The sequence below is a fragment of the Chaetodon auriga genome, chromosome 14 (genome assembly GCF_051107435.1).
Source record: "Chaetodon auriga isolate fChaAug3 chromosome 14, fChaAug3.hap1, whole genome shotgun sequence".
In the NCBI taxonomy this organism is placed as follows: domain Eukaryota; kingdom Metazoa; phylum Chordata; class Actinopteri; order Chaetodontiformes; family Chaetodontidae; genus Chaetodon; species Chaetodon auriga.
In genome coordinates this window covers 20,703,279-20,726,734 of record NC_135087.1, presented here as the reverse complement: position 1 = coordinate 20,726,734, position 23,456 = coordinate 20,703,279, and the positions used below count along the sequence as shown (strand labels likewise).

Here is a 23,456-nt window from a genome sequence, read left to right as displayed (position 1 = left end):
ACAACTGAGTTTCAGACACACAAGTTAATTGATTTTGCATGTCAGTTTAAAATCAGCTGAAAATAGCACTCATTCATCCACAACTGTAATATAACAGTTCTTTGCCATGAAATTGACTTTCTTTTTTTGTATATAAATGCACTTTTTCTATCATTTGACATTTCTTTCTACTACTTTACAGTTCAGGGTTAATTTAATCAACACATTAAGTTTAGACTAATACTACAATATGACAAATGGAGACTTAGATCCAACCGGCATTTTGGTATGTGCTTTATGTAGATGTTATATCTGGTAATATTCAGTGAAAAGTTTGAGCTGTATCTTCACACCCCCTTGCGTCCTATTTTGGAGCAGATGAATTGTCTACAATTGACCAACAGGGGGTGCTGTACTGCAGTATTCACAAAGAAAATGGAAGCTGATTTATTCACAGTATACAAGCCTTCATCTGCCTCTTTACAATCACAATGCAAAATGAAGCAAAGTTTACAGCAGCAAAAAGAGCAAAACAATCTAATTTCATGTGTCAAACAGTGGATCTGAATCATATCTGACAGACAGTATGGTCAAAAATATAATAATGATACAATGACAATGAAGCAGTGGCAGTAAAGATAACCAGTGTAGTACATTGTAGCCTGAGCGACACACAGTGATTCACCAAAGGGAAGTGTGTTTTGGTGCGGATGATTGTGACCCAGCAACAAAAAAACTTGTGGATGTGCATGTGAGGTTATGATCTCACCACAGCCATGTTGTTCCGCTCATAATGCTTCCTGATGTACTCTGTAATGGCCTGCTGGTTATTAATCTCTTTCCTGAACACCATAATATAACACTTTGGGGCCAAGTGACATCCGAGGATGCTGTAGCTTGAAATGGTAACTGCTGCACTTTCAATAGCTCGTTTGTACACCCCGAACAAATTGATATAAATGGGGATGAAGAGGATCCAAATGATTAAAAACAGCAACATACTGGTGGTGATTAAACTTGCATTTTTATACAAATCTGGCAACTGTTTACCTTTGAATGCAAACAGGAAACAACTCAGGGCCAAGAAAGCATTGTAGGCCAACGTGGCTATAAAGAACTTTTTCGAGCCTTTGTCACACCGCAGCAGGATGGCCATGTCAAATATCTTTCGATCAGGAAATGGGGGGTAAAAATACAGCCATGGCACACACAAGGCCAGCTGGATCCCAAAGACGATGATCACCACAGCCACCGGCTGATTGAGCTTCTTCATCCAGGACCCTAACCTAGTGTCAAAGTCAAAGCCCACTAGGATTTGGAGCAGGTTGGCCAGAATGCAGGAGATGCAGAGGGAGAAAGCCAAGCCGAAGACGGGCAGGCCTGCCATGCAGGAACCTGCAGTGGGTAACCCTGTGAAGCTAAACGTTAGGCAGAAGCAGACCAGCAAGGAAAAAAGCTCCAGGAAGCACAAGTAACCCCCAACGGCCTTCACAATGGGAGTGCTACGATGGATTGCAAACAAAATGGCAAACACAATGGTGACAATTATCCCAAAGACATCCAAGCAACTCAAAATGATAACGAAGGGATCTGACCAGCGAAGGAACTGAATAGTTTTGTTCAGACACTTATCCCTCTGTGGAGAGGAATACATCTCTACACTGCAGCGCTGACACGTCTCACCTGTGGAAGTAAATGCAAAAGCAATGCAAATTTAACTGTACATTGAAAGTAAGAATATTTTTGCATAAACATCAGGAAGAATACGTTCTTTTTCTTTCCTTACACATGTGGAATATTTTGTTTTGCATAAATGGGGAAGTACCAAGCCACAGCATCGGATCACCCTTACAGTACAGTACAGTACAGTACAGTACAGTACAGTACAGTACAGTGCAGTGCAGTACAGTACAGGTAGTTATGTAATGTTTGCAAATTAATTTGAAACTGAACATAAATCATCAAAACATCACATTTGGCATACTACTCATGAAAGAGTTCATTTTTAAACTTTTACAATGTAAACTTTTTTGAATTCATTATGTAACAATAATAACAATAAGAGGAAGGAGAAGAAGAAACTTTTTTATACAGCATTTTTCTTAACACACTTACAACGTGCATTACAGAAACTATAATTACTGCTTCATGGTTGTATGTCTCTTCTAACCAATCAAGTTGCAGTTAACATCCATGTGTGTCCAGACTCATATAACAAATGTGGTGAAGACCTTGAAGGAATTGTCTAAAATGTGTTAAGCGTCTTTTTGGTGAAAAGGAAGTTCTCACTATATTGACATGTATGATTCCAGTGAATCACCATTTGAATCATCAGTCCTATAACTGTGATGATATTCTCACTTATGCAACCATGGTAGAGCTCCTCTTAGATGTTTGGATTTTTACTATTTGAGGTGGTGAATATTTCATAGGAGAAGGAAACTGTTGGGCTGCCTGCACATGGTCTTCTTGCTTGAGATGAATAATCAAACACTTACCATTTTCAGCAGAAAACTCTCCATCTGCACATGGGACACAACCGGTGCAGCACTGTTTGTTTTGCTTTTTCAACTCCTGTCCTGATGTACATGTTTTTGAGCAGTTGTAAACAGTCACCTTTGAAAGACAAAATGGAATCGGTATGACTCGATCTTCATGAATTACTTCAAGAAAGAAATATGCAATGAAAACTTGACCTCACCACCACGCTGCGCTTTTCTCTAACAAGATCATCTGGGATTTTGATTTTTCCCTCTGGCCAATACTCTCCAATGGTTTTGATGTGTACGCGCTGTCTGGATTCAGTCATGTTCCAATACACAATATCATATCCAAAATTGGGGTCTCCATCAGGGTTAAAGAATATCTGTGTGGTGTCCACGGTGAAGTTGATTTTCTTGATTTCCACAAGAAGCTGTGGAGACAAATTGCATGAAACTATATCAAAAGAAGAGCTTGATTATTTGGGGGAAATATGCTTATTCGCATTCTTGCAGAGTTTCTGATGGGAAGATTGATACCACTCACACAACTGTCCACAAACTTTGAGGCTACCAGCACCTCTCAAGCTCACTTATTAACACATGATACCTCACATGTTTAAGAGATCCAAGCTTGCTCCCATTTCCAGTCTTTACGCTAGGCTAAGCTAACAAGCTGCTGACTGCAGCCTTATATTATCAGACAGATATCAAGAGAGGTAACCATTTTCTCACCAAACTCTGCAAGACAGCAAATAAGCATATTTCTAAAACATCAAACTATTGCTTTAAAGACATACATTAGCAATGAAACATATGTCAGTATGATAACTTTACTGTACCTCTGAGGCTGTGAACTTGCTGCTGTGTTTACGCTGATCGTCACGCTTAAGTAAGCGCCTGAGACCCTCAACAATGACTTGAACAGCCAAGTAGACATTGTATGATCCATGCTGGTCAATGCACTCAGCCAAGCAGCTTATGTCCAGACATTGCTTGGACCCCTCTTGGCTGCTCAGTAGTGAGCAGTTACTTTCTCTCTTCTCATCAGACCGATTAGAACAAAGTGGATGATGACTCAGGTAATGTTCGAGAATGGCGTCAGTGGTTCCGTTGAACACCGAGAGGACGTAGTCTTTAAAACTAGGCACTTCATTCCTCTTCGAGATGAATCCGTAAACCTCCCCGGCCCTCTCCATGCCTGGCAGTGCAGAGACCTTTGTTGAGGTGGACCATGAATCGCTTGCAATCCAAGTTCTGTTGAGGTTGTGTTTAATTGCTGCTTCCATGATTATATCAACGTTGGTGTTTTTGGTGAACATGATGACGGCCTCGGCGGAGGATTCATTGATATTGTTCACCAGCTCAGCCAGCCTCACATGGGTTTGGGAATTGTTCTTAGAAAAGTTACCAGGCAGAATGTCAATGAATTCAATGCACAGGTCATTCATATCATTGAAGATGTGTGCAAGTTTGTCACTGCCGTACTTCCCATATTCATCATCACTTCCTACAATGGCCACTGTTTTCCAGTTAAACCGCACCACCAGCTGAGCAATGGCCTTTGTCTGATGTTCGTCACTAGATATTGTTCTCAGAAAAGTGGGGAACTTAAACTTCCTGCTGAGCAGCTCACTAGTTGAAGCATAGCTAATCTGTAACAAACAGGAATAATCATGATGAAATTATTCTGTATGCAACAGTGATGTATTTAAATCTAGAGACAAAGACGTATATCTATCATCATTCTTGAATATGTTACAGCATCTTAGATTTAGATTTGAAATCTGTCATAATCTCATCAGTTTCATCAAACTATACAAAGGCATTCAATATCTTTTGCATCTTGAACTGTAGCTAATGGGACAATATCAAGTACAGAGAAGACAAACCTGGGCAACTGATGACAGAGCAAAAACTTGTGCAACAGCTATTGATACTTCAGAATACCTTTCACCAATCACTGCCTTTGTTTTGGGTTCAGGTAACACAGCTTGAGAGTTGTCAGGTATTAAACACCTCTGAGGGTCTGACTGGTTCTTCAGCAGCTGGAGTGCTGCTCTGATAGCAAAACTGACATCACCACAAGTGTCATAGATGTCATATCCGATGGTGAGGTTGTGTAGATCACTTGGCTTGCGTTGGTTTATTTCTCTGATGGCGTATATCATCATTTGAATGTGAAGGAACATTTGCAAATCATACCTTCAAAAATTGACAGAGGGCAGATGAAATTTCTGAGATGCTTATATATTTCAGAAATTTGATTAATTCATTTCAATGAGGCCATACTTACGCATGACAGGAGAGCGGTCCATGTATTGTGCTCCTATTGGTTTTCATATGAAGAGGGAAAAGTCCTCCAATGATGATGTCCCCAGGAGAGTAAGCATGCAGAAGACCATTCTCTCCTGAACAAGGACAGAGTACGCTCACGATGCTGACAAAGAACCATAACAAGAACATTGTGGATACGCAGGTCTAAACACATGTATGTATGCAATCGATCCTCTCTCTAGAGTCTGAACTGGCTCCAGGAAAACAGACCTCATATAACTTCCCTTTGTGGATGTCAGGTATGATTTGCATTGTCAGACAGAACCTGCATTTTGATGCAAAACACTTGCTGTTGCTATTTTCCAAATATTCGTTTGGCACTAGAACTCCAAGACAATTTGTGTTGCTCATATACGAGGATTCATTCACAGTTGTATGTTATTTATTATCAGTCTTTATGATTTCCTATCTTCAGACAAGGCAGAGATTTGCTTTTGAATCGAGCAATGGCTCTGCTATTTATGTCAGTGACCCCAAAAAGAAACACTGTGGCATGGTTTGCACTATTGTCCATGAGAGGGCAGCATGACACATGTGTGATGTTCACCGGCCACCTTGTACCTTGAAATAGAGGGCTTATGTTTTACTGCATATATATTCAGTTAGAGTAATATGCAGTTAATATTATAGATATACTGTATTTTGCAAATCAATTCAGGCCCTCATAAACAGGTCTTTATTGGACGGCAAGTCCTAAAAGACCTTAGAATAGAAGGAATTCTGGTCATCTGGCCATTTCTTGCAATGTTATAGCTTATGTCAGCAGGGGTCACAATTGTAAAACTTATTACAAATTATAACAGTGTGTGTGTGGACATTTGAGACATTACTGAGACCTTTTAAAAAGCAATGCCACACTATAAAATAAAAGAAAAAGAAAAAAAGTATAAAGTAAAAGTTGCATTCATTAACTCTTAATTCTCTCTCTCTTAATAGTTGTGTTACATTATTGGATTATTATGACTAATCCATTAAGGTGTAAGCAGCATTGAAACGTTTTACCAGGCTGAGGTGGATCTAGTTTTACTTACTTAACTTGATTCTATCTTGGTAGTTTGATTCAGACCAATGCTTATCAGATGATTATATGTTTTTAAATTAAAGATCTTGATCTTGCAACTGACCGATAACTATAGCTGCAAAATATGTTGTGCAGTACAAAATGGAAATACTCAAGTAAAACACAAGCAGGCCTACCGTAAAGCTGTATTTAAGTACAGTACTTGACTAAATAGTTACATTTCACCACTGATCAAAGAGTCCCACTGTTTCCTGATGTAAGAATAGTCTATTACTTTTACTTCTTCTGCAGTCTACTAACAGCCATATAGAAATGCTGACTATGTTGTTTGTTAAATAGAAAATAAACCACATACATGCTGTAAAATAAAAATGACTGAATGTAATGAAGTCCTTGAAATGCAGGACAAATGAAGTCAATTATACTCCAGACCTGTAGAGAAGGAGCAGCCCGTGCTGCTGCTCTGACACCACCCTCACTTGTGCGCTCCTTCCCTCACCTCCTCCACGTGTCTCTGGATTGGACCTCTGGTTCCCCACGCCTTGTGGGCCGTGGACGGCATCATATAAATAGTCAGTGGTGGAGGACCGAAGGGCGGGCGGAAAACAAGTGTGCGCAGGCAACATGACTTCACCAGTGAGGGCACTGCTCTGTTTCATTGGCATCCTGGCACCGGGAGCTCTGGGAACTTCCTCACAGTCTGGGTCATACAGCCGGAAGATTCACTCAAGTCCTTTTGTCCCACGAGTGTCCCCGCAAATCCCTCCAAGGGTCTATCAGCGCTTTGAAGATGTCACACCAATTGAACAAACCTCTGACGATGTACCAAGGGCTGATACCTTCCAAGAAGTCCAGCAAGGTGATTACACACCCCGAGGCGCACCGCAGAGACAGGGTGTCCAACAAGGGGCCAACAACCACCTGACGCAGGAGAGACGGAGAGCTGTCAGTGGAGGTTGGTTTATTCTCCTGTAAGCTCGCTGACAGCAGCCCTTCACCTGTTGCTGATACTCTGGATGCGCGCACTAACCCTCTAACGTCATTTTGTTTTCCATGCGTTAGTCATAGTTTGCACACATTAGTGGATTATGGCGCAACATGTCTGACTGCAGCTATTATCATTGTGATCTGAAGCATCTTTACATTAATTCTATTTAAGATCATAATACCAGGCATCCTTATGGTTTTGGCCCTCGTGTCACTTTCTGTTGTTCTGGAGGTGTTTGCAGAACCCTCAAAGGCTATTCTGATAATATGGATTTAAAAAATAAGATGAATAGATGACTGTCCCATTTCCCAAATTGCCACTATTTTCCCCATCTATATAGCTGGACATGATATCATGTCTTTGTCCTGTTTGTCACAGAAGAGAACAAGAGAAATATGAATGTTTTGTTATCATTTTTGTGTGAAAATGTAAAATTTTGGAAAGAAACGTCTATATACACCAACATAAGTGGTAGGAAAATGTTAGATTTGGTTCATGTACAAATTGAGTGAGGAGATATGACCTTTCTGGCTTTGTTCTGAATAAGAAAACAAGGTGCAATATTGACTATTTCCTCATGCAGACAGTTATAAGACTCTTTCAGGATTGTGGAAATACTTTCAGAGCAGCAGGAAGAGTTGTTAAACGACCTTCTGGGTTTTTCAAAGATGGCTGGGTATTTCTTTCTTCAGAAAATCAGATGCTTAACTTTCAATGTGAATGAGAGGCGCAAACTGATGCTTAGTTCAAATTTGCTTCATTATTCTCCCGTCATAATTGAAATATTACTAGCAATTTTGTGCTATACTCATGCCTATATTACATTCTATTTATCTCGATGCTATTAGTTTGACCAGGCTTTCCAGCATACATTAGGTACACTGTATATATCTTCAGTAACACATACTCCTTTCCCCTCTGTGATCCTCACATTGAAAATGTGTTGCTAAGCTAATAATCATGCATGCATGTCCCTCACGTTGCTTCTCATTTTGCTTGAGTTAAACCAAAATAACCATCGCTCTAATGCTTTCCCCTCTGCCTTTTCCATCTCCCTTGGCAAAGCTGGTGGCACTAATTCCAGGTTTCATCGCTATCAGCCCTCCCATCACCAGCTGCCAAGGAAGAGCCAGCCGCTCTCACAGTTGCAAAACAAAGGTGCACCATTTGTGTCTTGGCAGCCTGCTCAAGATTTGAGTGGCTCTCCTGCATCCATCAGAGCTGTCACAGGTACTTCACTTCAGCCATAACTAACATGTTTTCATGTAGCTCCCAAAAGACTGATGTGGAGTTGTGGACAGTCTTTTGTGTGTGCAAATTTAAAGGGGTCATAACTCCTAACTCAAATGTTATGAGCACTATTAGCATCTGGTAGCTTTTTTGCTTTTTCGCTTGATTTAAAAATATCTCTAAGGACAAAACATACTCTTTTTTTTACAGCAACAAGGTCCAACTGCAGAAATCGTCCCATAGATTTGGTCTTCATCATAGACAGCTCCCGCAGTGTGCGCCCTGCTGAGTTTGAGAAGGCCAAGGAGTTCCTGCAAGACATGGTGGACAGCTTGGAGATCGGCTCAGACGCCACACGAGTCGGCCTCGTCAATTACGCCAGCACAGTGCAGATTGAGTTTCTGCTGAAGACGTATTTTGACAAGTCGTCCCTGAAGCAGGCACTGGCTCGTGTTGAGCCCCTTGCTTCAGGCACCATGACAGGCATGGCCATCAAGACTGCCATGGAGAAAGCTTTCACCGCGGAGGCAGGGGCCCGAGCTAGCTCTGTGAATATTGCCAAAGTTGCCATCATAGTGACAGACGGGAGGCCCCAGGATAAGGTAGAGGATGTATCAGCAGCAGCTCGGGCATCTGGGATCGAGATCTACGCAGTGGGAGTGGACAGAGCTGATATGATGTCCCTCCGCCTCATGGCCAGCCACCCACATGATGACCATGTCTTCTATGTGGAGACCTATGGTGTCATAGAGAAGCTGACTTCCAAATTTAGGGAAACCTTGTGTGGTAAGGATGATGATAACGGGAGTGCGGCTACTCCATTAGGTGGTGGAATTGATGATTATGGACTAGGCCTAGATGGCAGAAAAGACGGAATAAATAATGAAAGTGATGATAAAGGAAACAACGGTATGTCAGGTCCATCCTTTTAATTTCACCTGTGATCATATGGGCAGCACCATAGAGGGAATCTCCATTCTAAAGTCATCAGTCCTCTTCTTTCCATCTGAAGAACAAGGGCAAGGTAACCAGTGATTTACCGCACTTGTGTTTGGATTCCCCTCAGAAAGGTCTTTACTAACTGTTGCCATGCAGATGGTGACAGTAAGTTAAAGGGTAAATATCCAATAATGCACTAACCAACTCTAAGAGGACAAACCTCACTGGTTGATTTGCCAATCCAGAGCAAATTCTACAACCTTGAACACTTTAAAATGGTTGAATCCTAATATGATGCTGCCTTTACTCTTCACAGGGAGCACACTGCTCTTTGCACCCTGTGCTGCATCTTGTGCTTTATGCCGCGTGCCCTGCTCAGTTAGCTGAAGACGCGCTAAGATGCCCAGGTCCACAATTTGGGCTTTTGCAATCATTGACAGAACATTAACAGCCACTCATTTTGCCACTGATATTTTACAATTGCTTAAATTGGTCTGTGAACGCATGAATTTCACATAAACATTCTAATTCTAATAAAAAGACAACAGGCCCTTTTAAATTAATAGGTTGACATTTTGGGAAATATACTTGCTTTCAGATAGATGAGAAGATTTAAACCACTCTCATATCTTTCTGTTTACATACGCACTGCTTAACTTAGCTTTGCATAAGTAATGGAAACAGAGGGAAACAGTTAGCCTAGCTCTGTCAGGTGAAAATGGTGCCTTGTAGCACCTCTATAGCTTAATTATCATTTGCTGTATGTAATTTTAAAAAGCTGTACAAAAAACTAACTCGCAAAAGCAAGTTGTGGTCTCACAGGGGGCTACGTCTATTTGGAGACTATTTCTTGGATGAGTGCAGTGACTTTCTGGTGCCTCTGCAATCTCACAGTGATGACATGATTCCAGGAACAAAAAAATGTCAAACTGTTCAACAATAACAATTCGCTTAAAGAGTAAGAACCTTCACATTTTTACATGTTTACATAATGCTTGTAGGCTACAGGAATGCAACTGCTCATTGCCATGATACATTTGGGTGATATCAGAACTTGGAAACTAAGAACTAGGAGAGCTGTGTAACTCTCAAACAGTGGCATTTTTTTCTGAATTGTGTTTGCATTTCCTCACAATAAGTTATGCGTTTTTCTTGGAAAAAGCTTTACGTTCATTCCCAGTTGTTTTGCATTGCTTTGCAATGTGATGCGCTATATCACAATGTATTTTGTATTCCCTCTGATCTGAAGAACAAGGCTGGCTGAGCATTGCGGTCAAGCTGAACTTCTGTGGTAGATTTGGTAACGCATCTGTCATATCTGATGAAACACAGGGTTCACATCTTAAGCGTCTGCTTTACAATGATTTCTCTGCTAATGTTAACAAATTAGGCGCTGTAAAGTCTGGCAACAGTGCAGCTGAGACCATAACCGTATCAGTAACACTGTGTTTACTGAGCTGAGGAGGCATAGCATGAGCAGCAAGTTAGCAGAGCAGCAGCATCTGGCAGCACAGTGGCTCTGTGGTTAGCACAGCAAGAAGGTGCCAGTGCCGGGCCGTTCTTTGTGAAGTTTGCATGTTCCCCCAGGTGCTCCGGTTTTCCCTGCCATCCAACAACATGTTTGTTAGGTTAATTCTCCTGCCACAGCCCTGGCAAGGCAGCCCCAGCCACAGCTGCAACTGTAGCTCAACCCACTGCCATGCATGCAGCTACAGCTATGATCTTCAAGAGGAATGCAAAGTTATTGTAAGGTAATACAAAACTAATAGCCAGATAACACAGAAGTATTTCATTCAAAAAAAACATCTCTAACCCTGACCTCTCAACGGCTCAGTGCCTTTGAGTATGTGTCCACAAGTAGAAATGGATTTAAAAATGTCACCTCATTTCTCTTTTCAACTTTTGGTATCACCCAAACTAGCAAGGTAACTGCTAAGGTTAACCATGCTATTCATGCAATTTTCTCTCTGGTGTTGAACTTATTGTACACTGTGCTTAAAATTCTGACTCACTTCCAGTCACACAAATTCAAAATCTTGTTTTTGAGTGACAGCTTGAACCTGAGGAATGAGTTCAACCAACCTCTGTGTTTCACAGAGAGCTACCTCCACCCACCACAATGACGTCACGACCAAAGACATGCAACGATTGTGACAGAGTGTAAATTTTGTGTTTACATGGTCTGAACTGCATGGACTATTCTGTTGGAAAATTAGGATGGATACTTATTCAGGTGTCTTCAAATGACTACGTCTCTTCCTTCACAGATAACACAGGATTTGAAACAACACAATGAATTCACCATAACATCACAGTTGAAGCACAGAGATCAAGTTAACCAATCTGCTTATGGCTCTGTAGAATTACAAAATTACACAATTAATGAAGACATACTTACATCTTACTAACAGAACATTAACACAAAGTGATTGATTTCACAAGGCATGTGCCAATCAGACATAGTGTTTCTTTTCAGGTTTGGATGCATGTGCTCAGGGACACAATTGCCAGCACATTTGTGTCAACAGTGGCAACTCATACAACTGCGACTGTCGCGCAGGCTATGTCCTGAACCCGGACAAGAAAACATGCTCACGTGAGAATCTTTATCTTTGTCTTAATATTTTTGTTCAGTGTGTTAGTGTCACAAAAATCCCACGTGTTTCTGCATGAATCTCTATCTGAAAACTGCTGCTGAAGAAGGCGGAACTTGGCGCAAAGTTATATTTTGATTGAATCTTGCTTAGACACTGGTTTGGGATTGGATGGGAAAAGCTTTACTGGAGTGAAAGAATGTTAACTTTTGAAATATTTAATGTAAGAACTTTGACAGAGCCTTGGAATTCCAAGTTCATAAGCTTTTGAAGGCCCCTTTGGACATCAGTTAACTAGGCATTTTGTGCTGTGGGCACACTGCATGCCATCTCTTGTTATTAATGTTTTGGGTTGCCATAAATAGATTAGGGCAGAGACTATTTAGCACAAATTAAATGAGCAGGACATGATGAACGCCTGGAGTGCTGAGGGGCACACATTCTAAAAGTAATGACTCAGTGGGTCCACAAAAATCCTCAGTTAAGGAGGATTTTGTGGACCCTCTGATGTTTTCAAGCTGTGAGGCAAGCCTCCTCAGAGGGCTGTGAGGAGTTTGGGGGCGGGGGGGCGGGGGGGGGTCATGGAAGATATTGTGTTCGGTGAAAGGGACAGATGGTCACATCAAACATTCTACTTTTTGTTGGAGTAATAATTCAACTAGATTCAGTGTGGCACACACTTCCCAAAGATATCCTTATTTTCAATATCACAGAAAAGATACGTTTGAAATATGATAAAATAAGACTTTACTGATCCTACAGCAGTGAAATTCTATAGTAGGCGATGTACATTATAAACAGAGTATAAATATTTAAATATTGGCAAAAAGGATATACTTAGAACTCCAGAATGTGACTTGGAGTCAGTTTCTGAAAGCCCTGACTCTCAGCTGAACCCAAAACTGTCAGTCAGATGTGGGAGTGTCACTTTTCAAGTTCAATGCATGTGCCCAGGGACATGACTGCCAGTGTATTTGTATTAACAAATACACTGACTCATACACCTGCAAGTGTTGAGTCGGATATGTGTTGAATGCAGACCAGAAAACATGTTCACGTAAGATCATTTCTCAACAGATTTTATTTCTAGCTTTTGAGATAAATAGGCTGGTTGTCATGAATACATTAGAACAGGGCAAGACTTGAAAAACTGGGATGGATGCCCATCTGGGACAGATTGGGACCAATCCTAGTTGTCTAGGGCTGGCCAATCAGATTCCAGATTCCAGAGTAAGAGGGTGGCAGGTAGTTGGCTTGTTAGCATCATAACCTCTGTATGAAGTGTCTGTTAATATTGGCTGCAAGAAAGTCAATCAAACAACCACAAAGAGATGCCAAACAATCACAAAAAGACAGCAAAATGATGCAAAACATCTAATAGAGACACAGAAGAACCACAAAGCAAATGCATATGACTACAAAGAGATGCAATATGACCAGAGATGCAAAATGACTCCAACATGATGTAAAGCAGTGACAAAAATAGGGTAAGAAGCACAAAGAGATGCATAACAACCAAAAAGAGACTCAAAAATATGAGAAAGAGATGCAAAATAACCACAAAAAGAAACAAAGCAACCCAAAGTGTATGCTAAACACAAAGATTACAACCACAGAGGCACACAAAATGAACACAAAACAATGCTTAACAACTACAAAGAGACACTGAATGGCCACGTAATGATACAAAAAAATGATCATAAAGAGATGAAAAACTTTACAAATAGACCAAAATGACCACAAAGACATGCAAGTAGATCTGTGTCTATTTGTGACAAAGTCTAGGCTATTTTGGAGTTACTAATTGCAGCTATTTATTATTATTTTACGTTAGAATATTTAAAGCTCCAGTCTGTATAATCTAGTGCCATCTAGCGGCTGGTTGTGGATTCCAACCAACTGAATACCCCTGCCCTCATTCCCCCATTACCAAATGTGTAGGAAAACCTACGGTGGCCTCTAATGCGAAAAATGCAACAGGCTCTCTGTGGAGCCAGTTTTGGTTAATCCCTCCTGTGGTGTTGCAACATGGCAGACTCCTTGCAAGAGGACCTGCTCCCTCTGTAGATATAAAGAGTTCACCCTGAGGTAACAAAAACACACAGGTTCTTATTTTCAGGTCATTATACACTAATGAAAACATTACAATGACTATTCTGTTCCATTTCTGCCAATTGACCTCCCTAAAATCCAAACATTGAACCTTTAAAGGAGTCTATTTGGCATTTATTTTTAACACTGAATACAAGTACATTTGATAACTGTTAGTACAGTTAATTATTGCAAAGAACTAGTTCTTTAAATATGAATCTGACAACATTTTCCCAAATGTGCCCCACTTGTCTGAGTCTGTCCCCTAGCTTTGGCCCCCCATTCAAAAGTTTCTAAACTGGCCCTGGACCAAGCTGTCACCTTTCATATATATATGGAAAAAGGACAAGTACAGTGCTATAGAACCTCTCTCTAAGTCACAGGCTTAACTATGATTGTAGAGTAAGTCAGCTAGAGTTATTGCTGCATCCCAATGGCCCTTGGGTGTTTGTCTGGATCTGGGTTTATTGCTCGCTGCCAAGTTCCAGTTGTGTACTTTAGAGCCAAACTAAGCCATGTACGCTGTTGTCTAAAGCACACACCTGCGAAGGCAACAACTCCAGTTCTGTACCACAACTGCTTGGTCCAACATCTCGAGTTGTCAGTGAAGACTTATTAGGGTGTTATGGAGGACACTGCGACAAGCCCCATATGTGTTCAAGCCCATTTAAAGGGTGATGTGCTCATGTTTGAAATAGAAATGACTTCTTGACTTATGCGGTTAGACTTAGTTGGTCAGATCTTTCTTTTCAGGATCACAAACATGGACGTGACTGCCAACATATTTGTGTCAGCAATGAAAACTTATACATCTGCAAATGTCAAGAGGGATATCTGTCGAATGCAGACCAAAAAAACATGCTTATGTAAGAACCAGCATATTTTTCATAGGTTTATTGTATGTCTTTTGATTGGTTCCTGTGTTTTGAATGACTGACATTTATCCTCCATTTACTGTCCAAAGCAGGAGCTGGTGAGACACTACCATAAGTTCCACAATAAGGGCTTCATGTTCGATAAGGGATTTTTTTCTTTTCAGGTTTGGATTCATGTTCCCAGGGGCATGACTGCCAGCATTTTTGTGTCAGCACTGATGATTCTTACATCTGCAAATGTCGAATGGGATATGTGTTGAATGCAGACCAGAAAACATGCTCGTCTACGAACATGGAATTTTCAGGTAGACTTAATGCTTGTATCCCGGCGTATTTTTTTCTTTTTTTGATGAAACAAAATCTGCAGAAATAGTCTTTTGGAACGGTTGAAGTGAATAATGCACTTCCACACTGGCTTAGTGGTTGCTACTTGGATTTGGGTTATTCTGAAAAGTGGGAAGTGAATGCTCAGTCCAGCGTGAATTCGTACAGGGTCAGACACAGATCAGCTCTTGTTACTATTGCTTTTGGGTTGTCCTGAGTAGTGTACCACAAATGGGTGTTGAACTCAGCTATAGTCAGTGTTATGCAGATTTGGACATCTGTCCAGGGACATGACAGCCAGCGTATTGTGTTTTACCACTTAGATCTGCAAGTGATATTTGAGATACATGTTGAATGCCGACCAGAGAACATAGTACACATTATCATTTTAGTACATTTTGATAGTTTGATTTTGTCATGAGTGCATCTGCATACATTGCCTTATGAGATTTGATGTGGTTTACAACAATTTAGTGTTTGATTAAATACAAAAAACCACCAAGCCTTTGCTGGTGGACAGGCACACTGTAATTTGGATTTGTGGGTTTTTCTGCATAAAGACATGCTGTAATTGTGAATGACCAAGAATTGTTGAGGTGCTTTGATCAGACCGACTGTCTTCATGCCTCTTGTGACAAATTTTGCACCTTCCTTCTAGCATTTTCACACAGTCAGTTGTTGAACTCAGCCTGAGCAACTCAGAAGCTTTGGAGACTGATTGATACAGAAAGAGGAATGGACCATGTGACCACAGTTAACAGTAGTAAAAGGAACAATGGCCAGTCAGAGACTCCAACAATCCAGGATGTCCTTGATTGATGTGATGAGATGTCAGTTACATGTGGACATGTCTCTTTTCAGGTTCTGATCCATGTACCCTTGGACATGATTGCCAGCACTTTTGTGAAAGCAGTAATGACTCGTACATCTGCAAGTGTCGAGTGGGATATAAGTTAGGGGCAGACCTAAAAACATGCTCACGTAAGAACTTGGGCCTTACAATGTACATATCCTAGTGCAGGCTCATTGTGGATTAAAAAAATTAAAATGCATGTGCTTGGATAAAGGCAGGAAAAAGGTTTAATGGCGAGGCCATCATATATTTATTTCAGTTAGTGCTGGGCTATCCTGATGGTGCAGCTGTGGAAGTGTCTCTTTTCAGGTTTGGATACATGTGACCAAGGACATGACTGCCAGCATATTTGTGTCACAAATGCTGATTCTTACCTTTGTAAGTGCCATGAGGGATATATCTTGAATGCAGACCAGAGAACATGCACACGTAAGAACTTAAATTTTACCGATATAGAGTATCTTATATGCATGTTAGGGTGCAGTGTCTTGTGTCTCCCTCAAAGTCTGTTATTCACTTGAGTAAATATCAGAGAACCTTTACTCTGGAGCATTGAACATGCTTGGTATTGGTGTTTGCTGCTCCAAATGCTTAATTTGGACAAGTATTGTGTCATGGACATACATACATCAGCTCTTGTTGGTTGCTCTAAATTATGAGAAAGTTAGATTTGAATTCGTTTTGAATGAGCTGGAAGTTGGGAGACTGGGACTGATGCATCCTGGGGTACGAAGCACATGGTCATGACTTCAACTGTAACTCGATTGGTGCAGTCAATTACCAGTGTGAATGTCTCTTCAGGTTCAGATACATGTGCTCAGGGACATGACTGCCAACATATTTGTGTCAGCAGTGATGACTCGTACATCTGCAAATGTCAAGAGGGATACGTGTTGAATGCAGACCAGAAAACATGCTCACGTAAGAATTTGGGCATTATCATTTGATTTGATATGCATGTCCGAGTACACTGTCTGTAGTTAACTAGTTGTACAATCTTTATTGTTATTATTGTATCTACTTGACTGAATGCAGAAAGAGGGACCTTTATACATTTTTAATACATTTTGGCCAATCATAATCTTCACCAAGGATGTTAGCTGTGGATTTTAGCTGTGGAAGTGTCTCTTTTCAGGTTCAGATGCATGTGCCCAGAGACATGACTGCCAACATATTTGTACCAATAATGGTGATTCTTACCTTTGCGTGTGTCATGAGGGATATGTGTTGAATGCAGACCAGAAAACATGTTCACGTAAGAACCTTAATTTAAATCTTTTTAGCTTTGATTTTAACACACTTGTATGCATGCTCTTGTTCAAACAGTCAAGTGTTCCACCAAAGTCTAATAATACTGTAATATACTTGATGAGATGCAACAAAAGTAAACGTGAAAATAATGCAGTATTACCAACTGAAGTCAATGCAGCAAGTGCATCAGGAGGCACTGTAATGCACAGTTAATAGTTAATGTATTTCAAATGTGCAGTAAGTTGGGAAACTGGGGCTGATATCCACATAGAGGTAGGGAGTACCTACTCATCCAACCTTGTCCTCTCAAAATTCCATTTATATTCAGCTAATTTACATTCATAATTACTTTGGGCTGACAAACGTTATTACTGCCTGGATTATGTTTTTAATCAATGTTTGCACGAATCAAGCAGTATATTTTATGCACAGTACTGGATTGTGGACAGGTGGATGGAGAGCATATCAAGTGCAGAACTGTGACACCAAAGCACTTTGGTTAAGGTTAGAGAAAGTTCATGGTTGCTGCTGACTTTTCTGTATTAATACAGACCATGATCTTTCCCTAACATTACAAGTGCTGTCAATGCCTGAACATAGTCATAAAAAATTAATAACGCTATAGTCGCTATGAGTGGATAGTGCATTATTTTTTGGGAAAACAAATGAAATATGTCATCAGAAAACAAATGTTCAGTATGGATGTTAACTGTGGAAGTGTCTCTTTTCACTAGGTTTGGATACATGTGCCCTGGGACATCAGTGCCAGCATATTTGTGTCAAACATGGTGATTCTCACCTTTGTGTGTGTCATGAGGGATATGTGTTGAATGCAGACCAGAGGACATGCTCACGTAAGACTGAAAGTCTGAGTTTCAAGCACATGCCATGGTACAACGTGTTCCCTCCAAATTAAGTCTTTCTAAGTAGGTGCATGGTCTTGGTCTTTCTCAATATGGCCCTAAAGTTCACTTGGACAGCAAGAACTGATGAAAGACATACCAGCTTTTGTGGGTTGTTTTTAATAGTTGAGGATTGTCAGTAGTTCTGTAGTTTAAACAGGCAGCAAATTGGGACACTGCGGCTGATACATCTGGTATGGTTGACATGGTCATCATTTAGATAAATTGTACAGACATTGGCGGCCATTAAACTCTCCACAAGTGTTCCTTGACAGAGGTAATTAGAAGTCACTTACCTGTATCTCTTTTTTCAAAATTGGATACCTGTGGCAGGGATATCTGTGTCAGCCACTTGGGTTACAGATAGTTGCATCAATGTAAAAGCAGCAATGGCAGAGACTCCAGTAGTCCAATCCCTGCTTGAATGATGTGATGAGATGTCATATCACATGTGGACATGTCTCTTTTCAGGTGTTGATCCATGTGCTCTTGGACACGATTGCCAGCACATTTGTATAAACAGTGATGACTCATACATCTGCAGGTGTCAAGTGGGATACATTTTGAATCCAGACAAGAAAACATGCTCACGTAAGAACCTGGAAGTGCTTAGTGTCTCAGATTTTTGTGACTGTCCTTTTTTTAGGTGCTTATGCACACTAGTGTGAACTTTTCTTTTCAGGGTCAGGTTTGGATGCATGTGCCCAGGGACATGACTGCCAGCACATCTGTGCCAACAATGGGAACTCTTACATCTGCAAGTGTCGAGTGGGATACATGCTGAACATGGATCAGAAAACGTGCTCACGTAAGAAAGTTCTTCCTTTGAAGTTGACATTGGTGCAGTATCTGAATGTATTGTGTTTTTCTATAGTAGCTCCAAAGACTTGTACACCAGAAGCTGCTTTGGCATTTGTATCTTCTCTTTCCAGGTTCAGATGCATGTGCTCAGGGAAATGACTGCCAGCATATTTGTATCAACAGTGGTGATTCATACAACTGCCAGTGTCGAGTGGGATATGTGTTGAATGCAGACCAGAAAACATGCTCACGTAAGGATCTGGATTTTTTTGTGTCTGTGTATCACCACATTGTCCATATTTTGAATCAGTTCAAGCCTCAGTGTTTGTCAGTTTCCTTCTCAGCTGTTTTGTACAAGAACTGTTGAGCTTGTATTGGAGGACTCTGCAAGGTACGGCATACTCTACATGTACATGGTTTTATTGAGTCTAGCTGGTCAGGGGTTGAAGTTTCAAAAGCTGGCCCAGGCTCCTTGAATACTCTTTCCCTATGATATTTGAAGAGGCTTTTTCAAAGACAGGTTGGACCATGTGCTTGACTTGACAAGAGCCATTCTCAAACCATCCTAAACTAACATGATTTAAGGTGAGATGCCAGTTTTCTAAATGTTCTCTGTTTCATCTTACTATTAATCCACAGTCCAATTTAGATTTCCTCTATATCATCTCATATATCACCCAGACTTTGCCCCTTAAAGGGTCCATAGGCCATTTTCCTATGCAGAGCAGTACTGAAATTTGAATTTGTGTGGTCTGCAAATCCGGATGAGCCTTATCTTTTGTGTGAAAGCTGGTTTGACTGTTTGAATCTGAAAACACAAATCTAGACCTACTGAGGAAGAATGCTAGTTAATGACAATGTCATCTCCATTCACTGTCTCCCGATGATGGTACCTCGCTTACCCTGGTCATATGGTAGCACCATTTCTGCCACATGTTCCAGAATCCATCTTGCTATTCCTGACAACATGGACGGTCCGGATAGGCCGAGTGCATGTTTTTATTACAATGGTTGTACGTCTTCATGCTGAAGAGATCAAACTAGACAATGGAAGACAATGTTGATATTCTGGATCAAAAGGCAACACCAGGAATTTACCTTGTGTCTTACCAGGTCAGTGGATAATCTACTTGCCTGAGTTTTTGTTACAGCCTTAGGTTGCGGCATGGCTGTGCCAGGCTTGCTACAACATAACCGTGCACCAGTAGAGAAACCGCTTCTTCCTTTGAAGGGTGCCAACATTCTACATGGACAATGTCAGAGTGATGGCCCGGCCCCCTGAGTGTTCACACAGTTCAGTTGATTCTATACCTTATCAGGTTCGGGTTAGGGTTTGCCATTAACTAGAAGAAGAGTCCACGTTGTGCTAAATCATTCATATGTTGGGCTGTGCTCCCAAAACAATCAGTGGCACTTGCAAGAATGAATTGATTTATTGTTGAGTCCAGTTTCCCTTGATTCAAACCCGCCGGGATGACTGAGAATCTTCACAGACAGCAAAAGCAGAACATTTCTCATGTTGTGAAGCCATTTCATTTCTCCTTTTTAAAGATGTTCATATGGTCTTCAGCCAGACCTTTTATGTAGAAACTGTGCATCCATGTTAAGGTACATCTTCAATGGACAACCACAAATTCACCTTAAGGGTATAGCTTATGTGAAACAGAATGAAGTTTGAGGATTGTCACCCCGAGAATTTGTTCACGCCTGTGGCACTGATACGATGTTTTGCTTGTCCTGTGGCTATGGATTTAGGGTTACAATGTATTAACTTCAGTTATCATACCTTTCACGTCTGTCTTTTTGCATTCTTTAGTTGTGGAGAAGTCTGCAGTTGACTGCAACCAAAGCTACTGTGTCCAGTGATAATACTTCCACTGATCCATCCATTTACAGCACTGTTCATAGGACATAAACATGTGCTGTGCTGCTAAAGCAGTGGAAGTGTGGTGTGAGCCCACCAACAAGTTTGGTCCAACTAAAGGACCCAAAATAATGGTTGTAACTGATAATAGTTTGCTTGTTATCTGTCTGTTTTTGCTTTTTCTTTTTCAGTGAATTGGTATTGTATGTATATGTGGGTATGTTGCTCAAACGATGTGTCCTCTTTAAAGCTATGCACACCTGACCTCAGTAACAAAGCACTTACAGTTTGTGATTAACTAGTTGATAAGTGATATATTTAACATATTTGCTAATCTTACTCACAAAAGAAAAATCATGATTATACCTGATCTTTGCTATATTGGTCAAATCAATATCCATTGTGCTAATGTTGTGATTTAAAAACACGTCACTTGTATTTGATTTTTTGAGCGCCAAAATGTCTCACATTGAACACTGACATTGACTGGGTGCTTCAAAATGTTTTATCCGTTGATTCAAAAAGAGGAACATGAGATGGGCTGTGCTGTTTTTTTCTACAAAGCAGCCAAACGTATATGTAGTAGTATTACAAACAAATGTTACAAAGAGGCTATCCTGAACATGGTGAAACACCACTCACATGCTTTGACTTTCTTCATATGTTTTTCTCATTCTTTCAGAGGAAATGAGAAGTGAAATAATTCAAGATGCCTGCATGTGTGAAGCGCAGATTGTGTTCCAGAAAAAAGTGCAGTCAACCATTCAGGAGCTAAGCAGAAAACATATCCTTTTTGCTTAGAAGGCTCAGAAGGATCCAGTTTGAATTTAATGTAAAACTTAAAAATTGTGATTATTGTGTGAGTGTTATGATGTTGTTGTAAGGTGGACTCTAAGCGCAGGACACAGACACTCAGGTGAGGTGAAGTTTTGAAGATTTATTGTAAGGTACTGGGGAACGAAGGAGAGGTGGAGAGGAGATTATGTCTGACAGGGGCCGAGAACAGAAGTGTGATGGGAGGTAGCAGAGCGTGGCCGGGCAGGAACGAGGTGGAAAACAATCAGGCATGTTAGCAGGCAAGCATGAAGAGATCCTGAGGCACATGGAGAAAAGACTGTAAATAAACAACTAAGAATTAATACAAGGAATAGTACTCAACAAAGCTACCTAAGAGAAGCCTGAAGCATGTGACACAGTAGTAGAGAAAATGATCTGGTGACGAGTGGGAGAAGAGCCAAGACAGGGATCCAGGAGTCAGGATAGGAACAACACACACACACACACACACACACACACACACACACACACACACACACACACACACACACAAACAAACAGCACAAAGAGACCAACAGGGGACATGGCAGGAGAGGGAAAACGCAGTGAAACACGAGGGGAACAATACTGGCAAGAAATGTCTGCTTTACATTTGTGGCTCTAAAAAGGTTTTTTTCAATAGCTTGGATGGCTGCTATAATTTTTTTTTGTCCTATTTGTACTTTTAATTACCAAAAGTTGAATCTGAATCTAATGTTTGTCGATTTGCCCCGATGCATTTGTGAACATTGCAACTACACTTTTGAAATTCTATTTCCTTGACTGTGTGTTCACTTGATGAACTTTCAGACAAAGTGAGCCTGATTGAGGGCCAACAGCAGTATTAACAACATCGATGACCAGGTCAGAAGACATGTTCAGGAATAGCAGTGTAATCAATTTTTTTGACCAGCCGAAGTCGTCTGTACTCCTGTCAAAGTTCTTAATGTGTGAAATGATTTGGTAGATGTCTGCATGGTATTGCCTTCTCATGCAATGTACTATTAGCATGACTGTTTTGCATTGTAAACCTGCATTTTGCATTCACCACACTGTCTGTTATTACTTCTTACAGTAAAGTCAGGTATGACTGGTGTAAATGTTTACATATTCCTTTTTATTTGTTAGAAATGTCAGATTTCCTCCTAACAGTTAAGCCATTGAGTTAAGACTCAAACTATGTAAGATAATTAGGGAAGTTATGGACTAGACAGAGGTGAAAATGTTTCAAAAATATATATGAAAAATTGTTAAACATGTTAAAAGTTTACTTTCATAATGAATGTTTCTGGTGGAGACAGTGTTGTACCACATCCTTGTTGTGTATTTACTGCTGTGAAAGCGTTTCTTGGCCACTGTTGTGTTATTGGTAGAACACAAAGCCTCCATCCACAACCATAACACACCAACTAATCTCTTATACAATAAGATCATTGTTGTTGCCCCTCTGATTGCAGCACTGTTAGACAGAGAAAAGACCAAAATGAAGCCTGATCCAACTGGCCCATGGCAGTGTTACATCACAGTGAATTACTATAATCCTTTCCTTTGATACCTGAAATATTTCAACAACTGGATCGCACAGCATTTATTGGTAATTATTGTTTTGTTTGTGACAGGTGCAACTGTTTTAGGGGGCGAGGGAAAACTCTTGGAGTGATTCGACCGCTTCAGTACTTTGCACACTTGGCAAATCTTGGACCAAAGTCCTGGCCATTAAAGACTATTTTCAATGCACTAAGTTTTGAAATCATTAGATTTTGATTTCAGACCTGCAACCGGTTAAAGAAGTATTTCACTGTACAGAATTTTTGTCATACAATACGCATATGTACTATGGTTTTTCATTGCCATGGAACACTTGTGAAACAAACTGAAAGGAGTATTTGTGGTGCAGGGCTCTTTGTGTAAACTGACACTTCTGTGCTTGACATATTTTGGTGCTTTTGTGATAAAAAAAAAATAATAATAATAATAACTTGCCTGTATATTTTCTATTTGGAGCAGAGTTGCACATGAAAAATAAATATTCTGAAACAATGGATCATACATATATATATATATATATATCTTGTATTGTGTGTTTTTACTCTTAGTTACTGAGCCACTGT

General features: G+C 40.5%; 2 protein-coding genes across 9 annotated transcripts; one reads left to right on the top strand and one right to left on the bottom strand.

Moving 5' to 3' along the window:
* Positions 1 to 126: 126 nt before the first annotated feature.
* LOC143332061 (G-protein coupled receptor family C group 6 member A-like) lies at positions 127 to 4,925 on the bottom strand. Its single transcript, XM_076749305.1, has 6 exons — positions 4,756 to 4,925; positions 4,352 to 4,664; positions 3,302 to 4,114; positions 2,681 to 2,893; positions 2,478 to 2,595; positions 127 to 1,662 (listed from the first exon to the last, which is right to left on the bottom strand). Exons 1-6 carry the CDS (start codon positions 4,923 to 4,925, stop codon positions 737 to 739), a joined length of 2,553 nt encoding a protein of 850 aa, XP_076605420.1. The 3' UTR covers positions 127 to 736.
* A 1,455-nt stretch (positions 4,926 to 6,380) lies between these two features.
* On the top strand, positions 6,381 to 23,410 carry LOC143332062 (uncharacterized). 8 transcript variants are annotated; one of them, XM_076749308.1, is made up of 10 exons: positions 6,426 to 6,772; positions 7,871 to 8,035; positions 8,246 to 8,821; positions 11,451 to 11,570; positions 14,699 to 14,839; positions 18,336 to 18,455; positions 18,547 to 18,672; positions 18,797 to 18,916; positions 21,212 to 21,313; positions 22,141 to 23,410. In XM_076749308.1, exons 1-10 carry the CDS (start codon positions 6,442 to 6,444, stop codon positions 22,191 to 22,193), a joined length of 1,854 nt encoding a protein of 617 aa, XP_076605423.1. In that variant the 5' UTR covers positions 6,426 to 6,441; the 3' UTR covers positions 22,194 to 23,410. The 8 variants fall into 8 exon arrangements, with proteins under 8 accessions (XP_076605428.1, XP_076605425.1, XP_076605426.1 ...); XM_076749306.1 differs by having other exon boundaries at positions 8,246 to 8,944; XM_076749310.1 differs by lacking the exon at positions 7,871 to 8,035 and having other exon boundaries at positions 6,395 to 6,772; positions 8,246 to 8,944.
* The last annotated feature ends 46 nt before the right edge of the window (positions 23,411 to 23,456 follow it).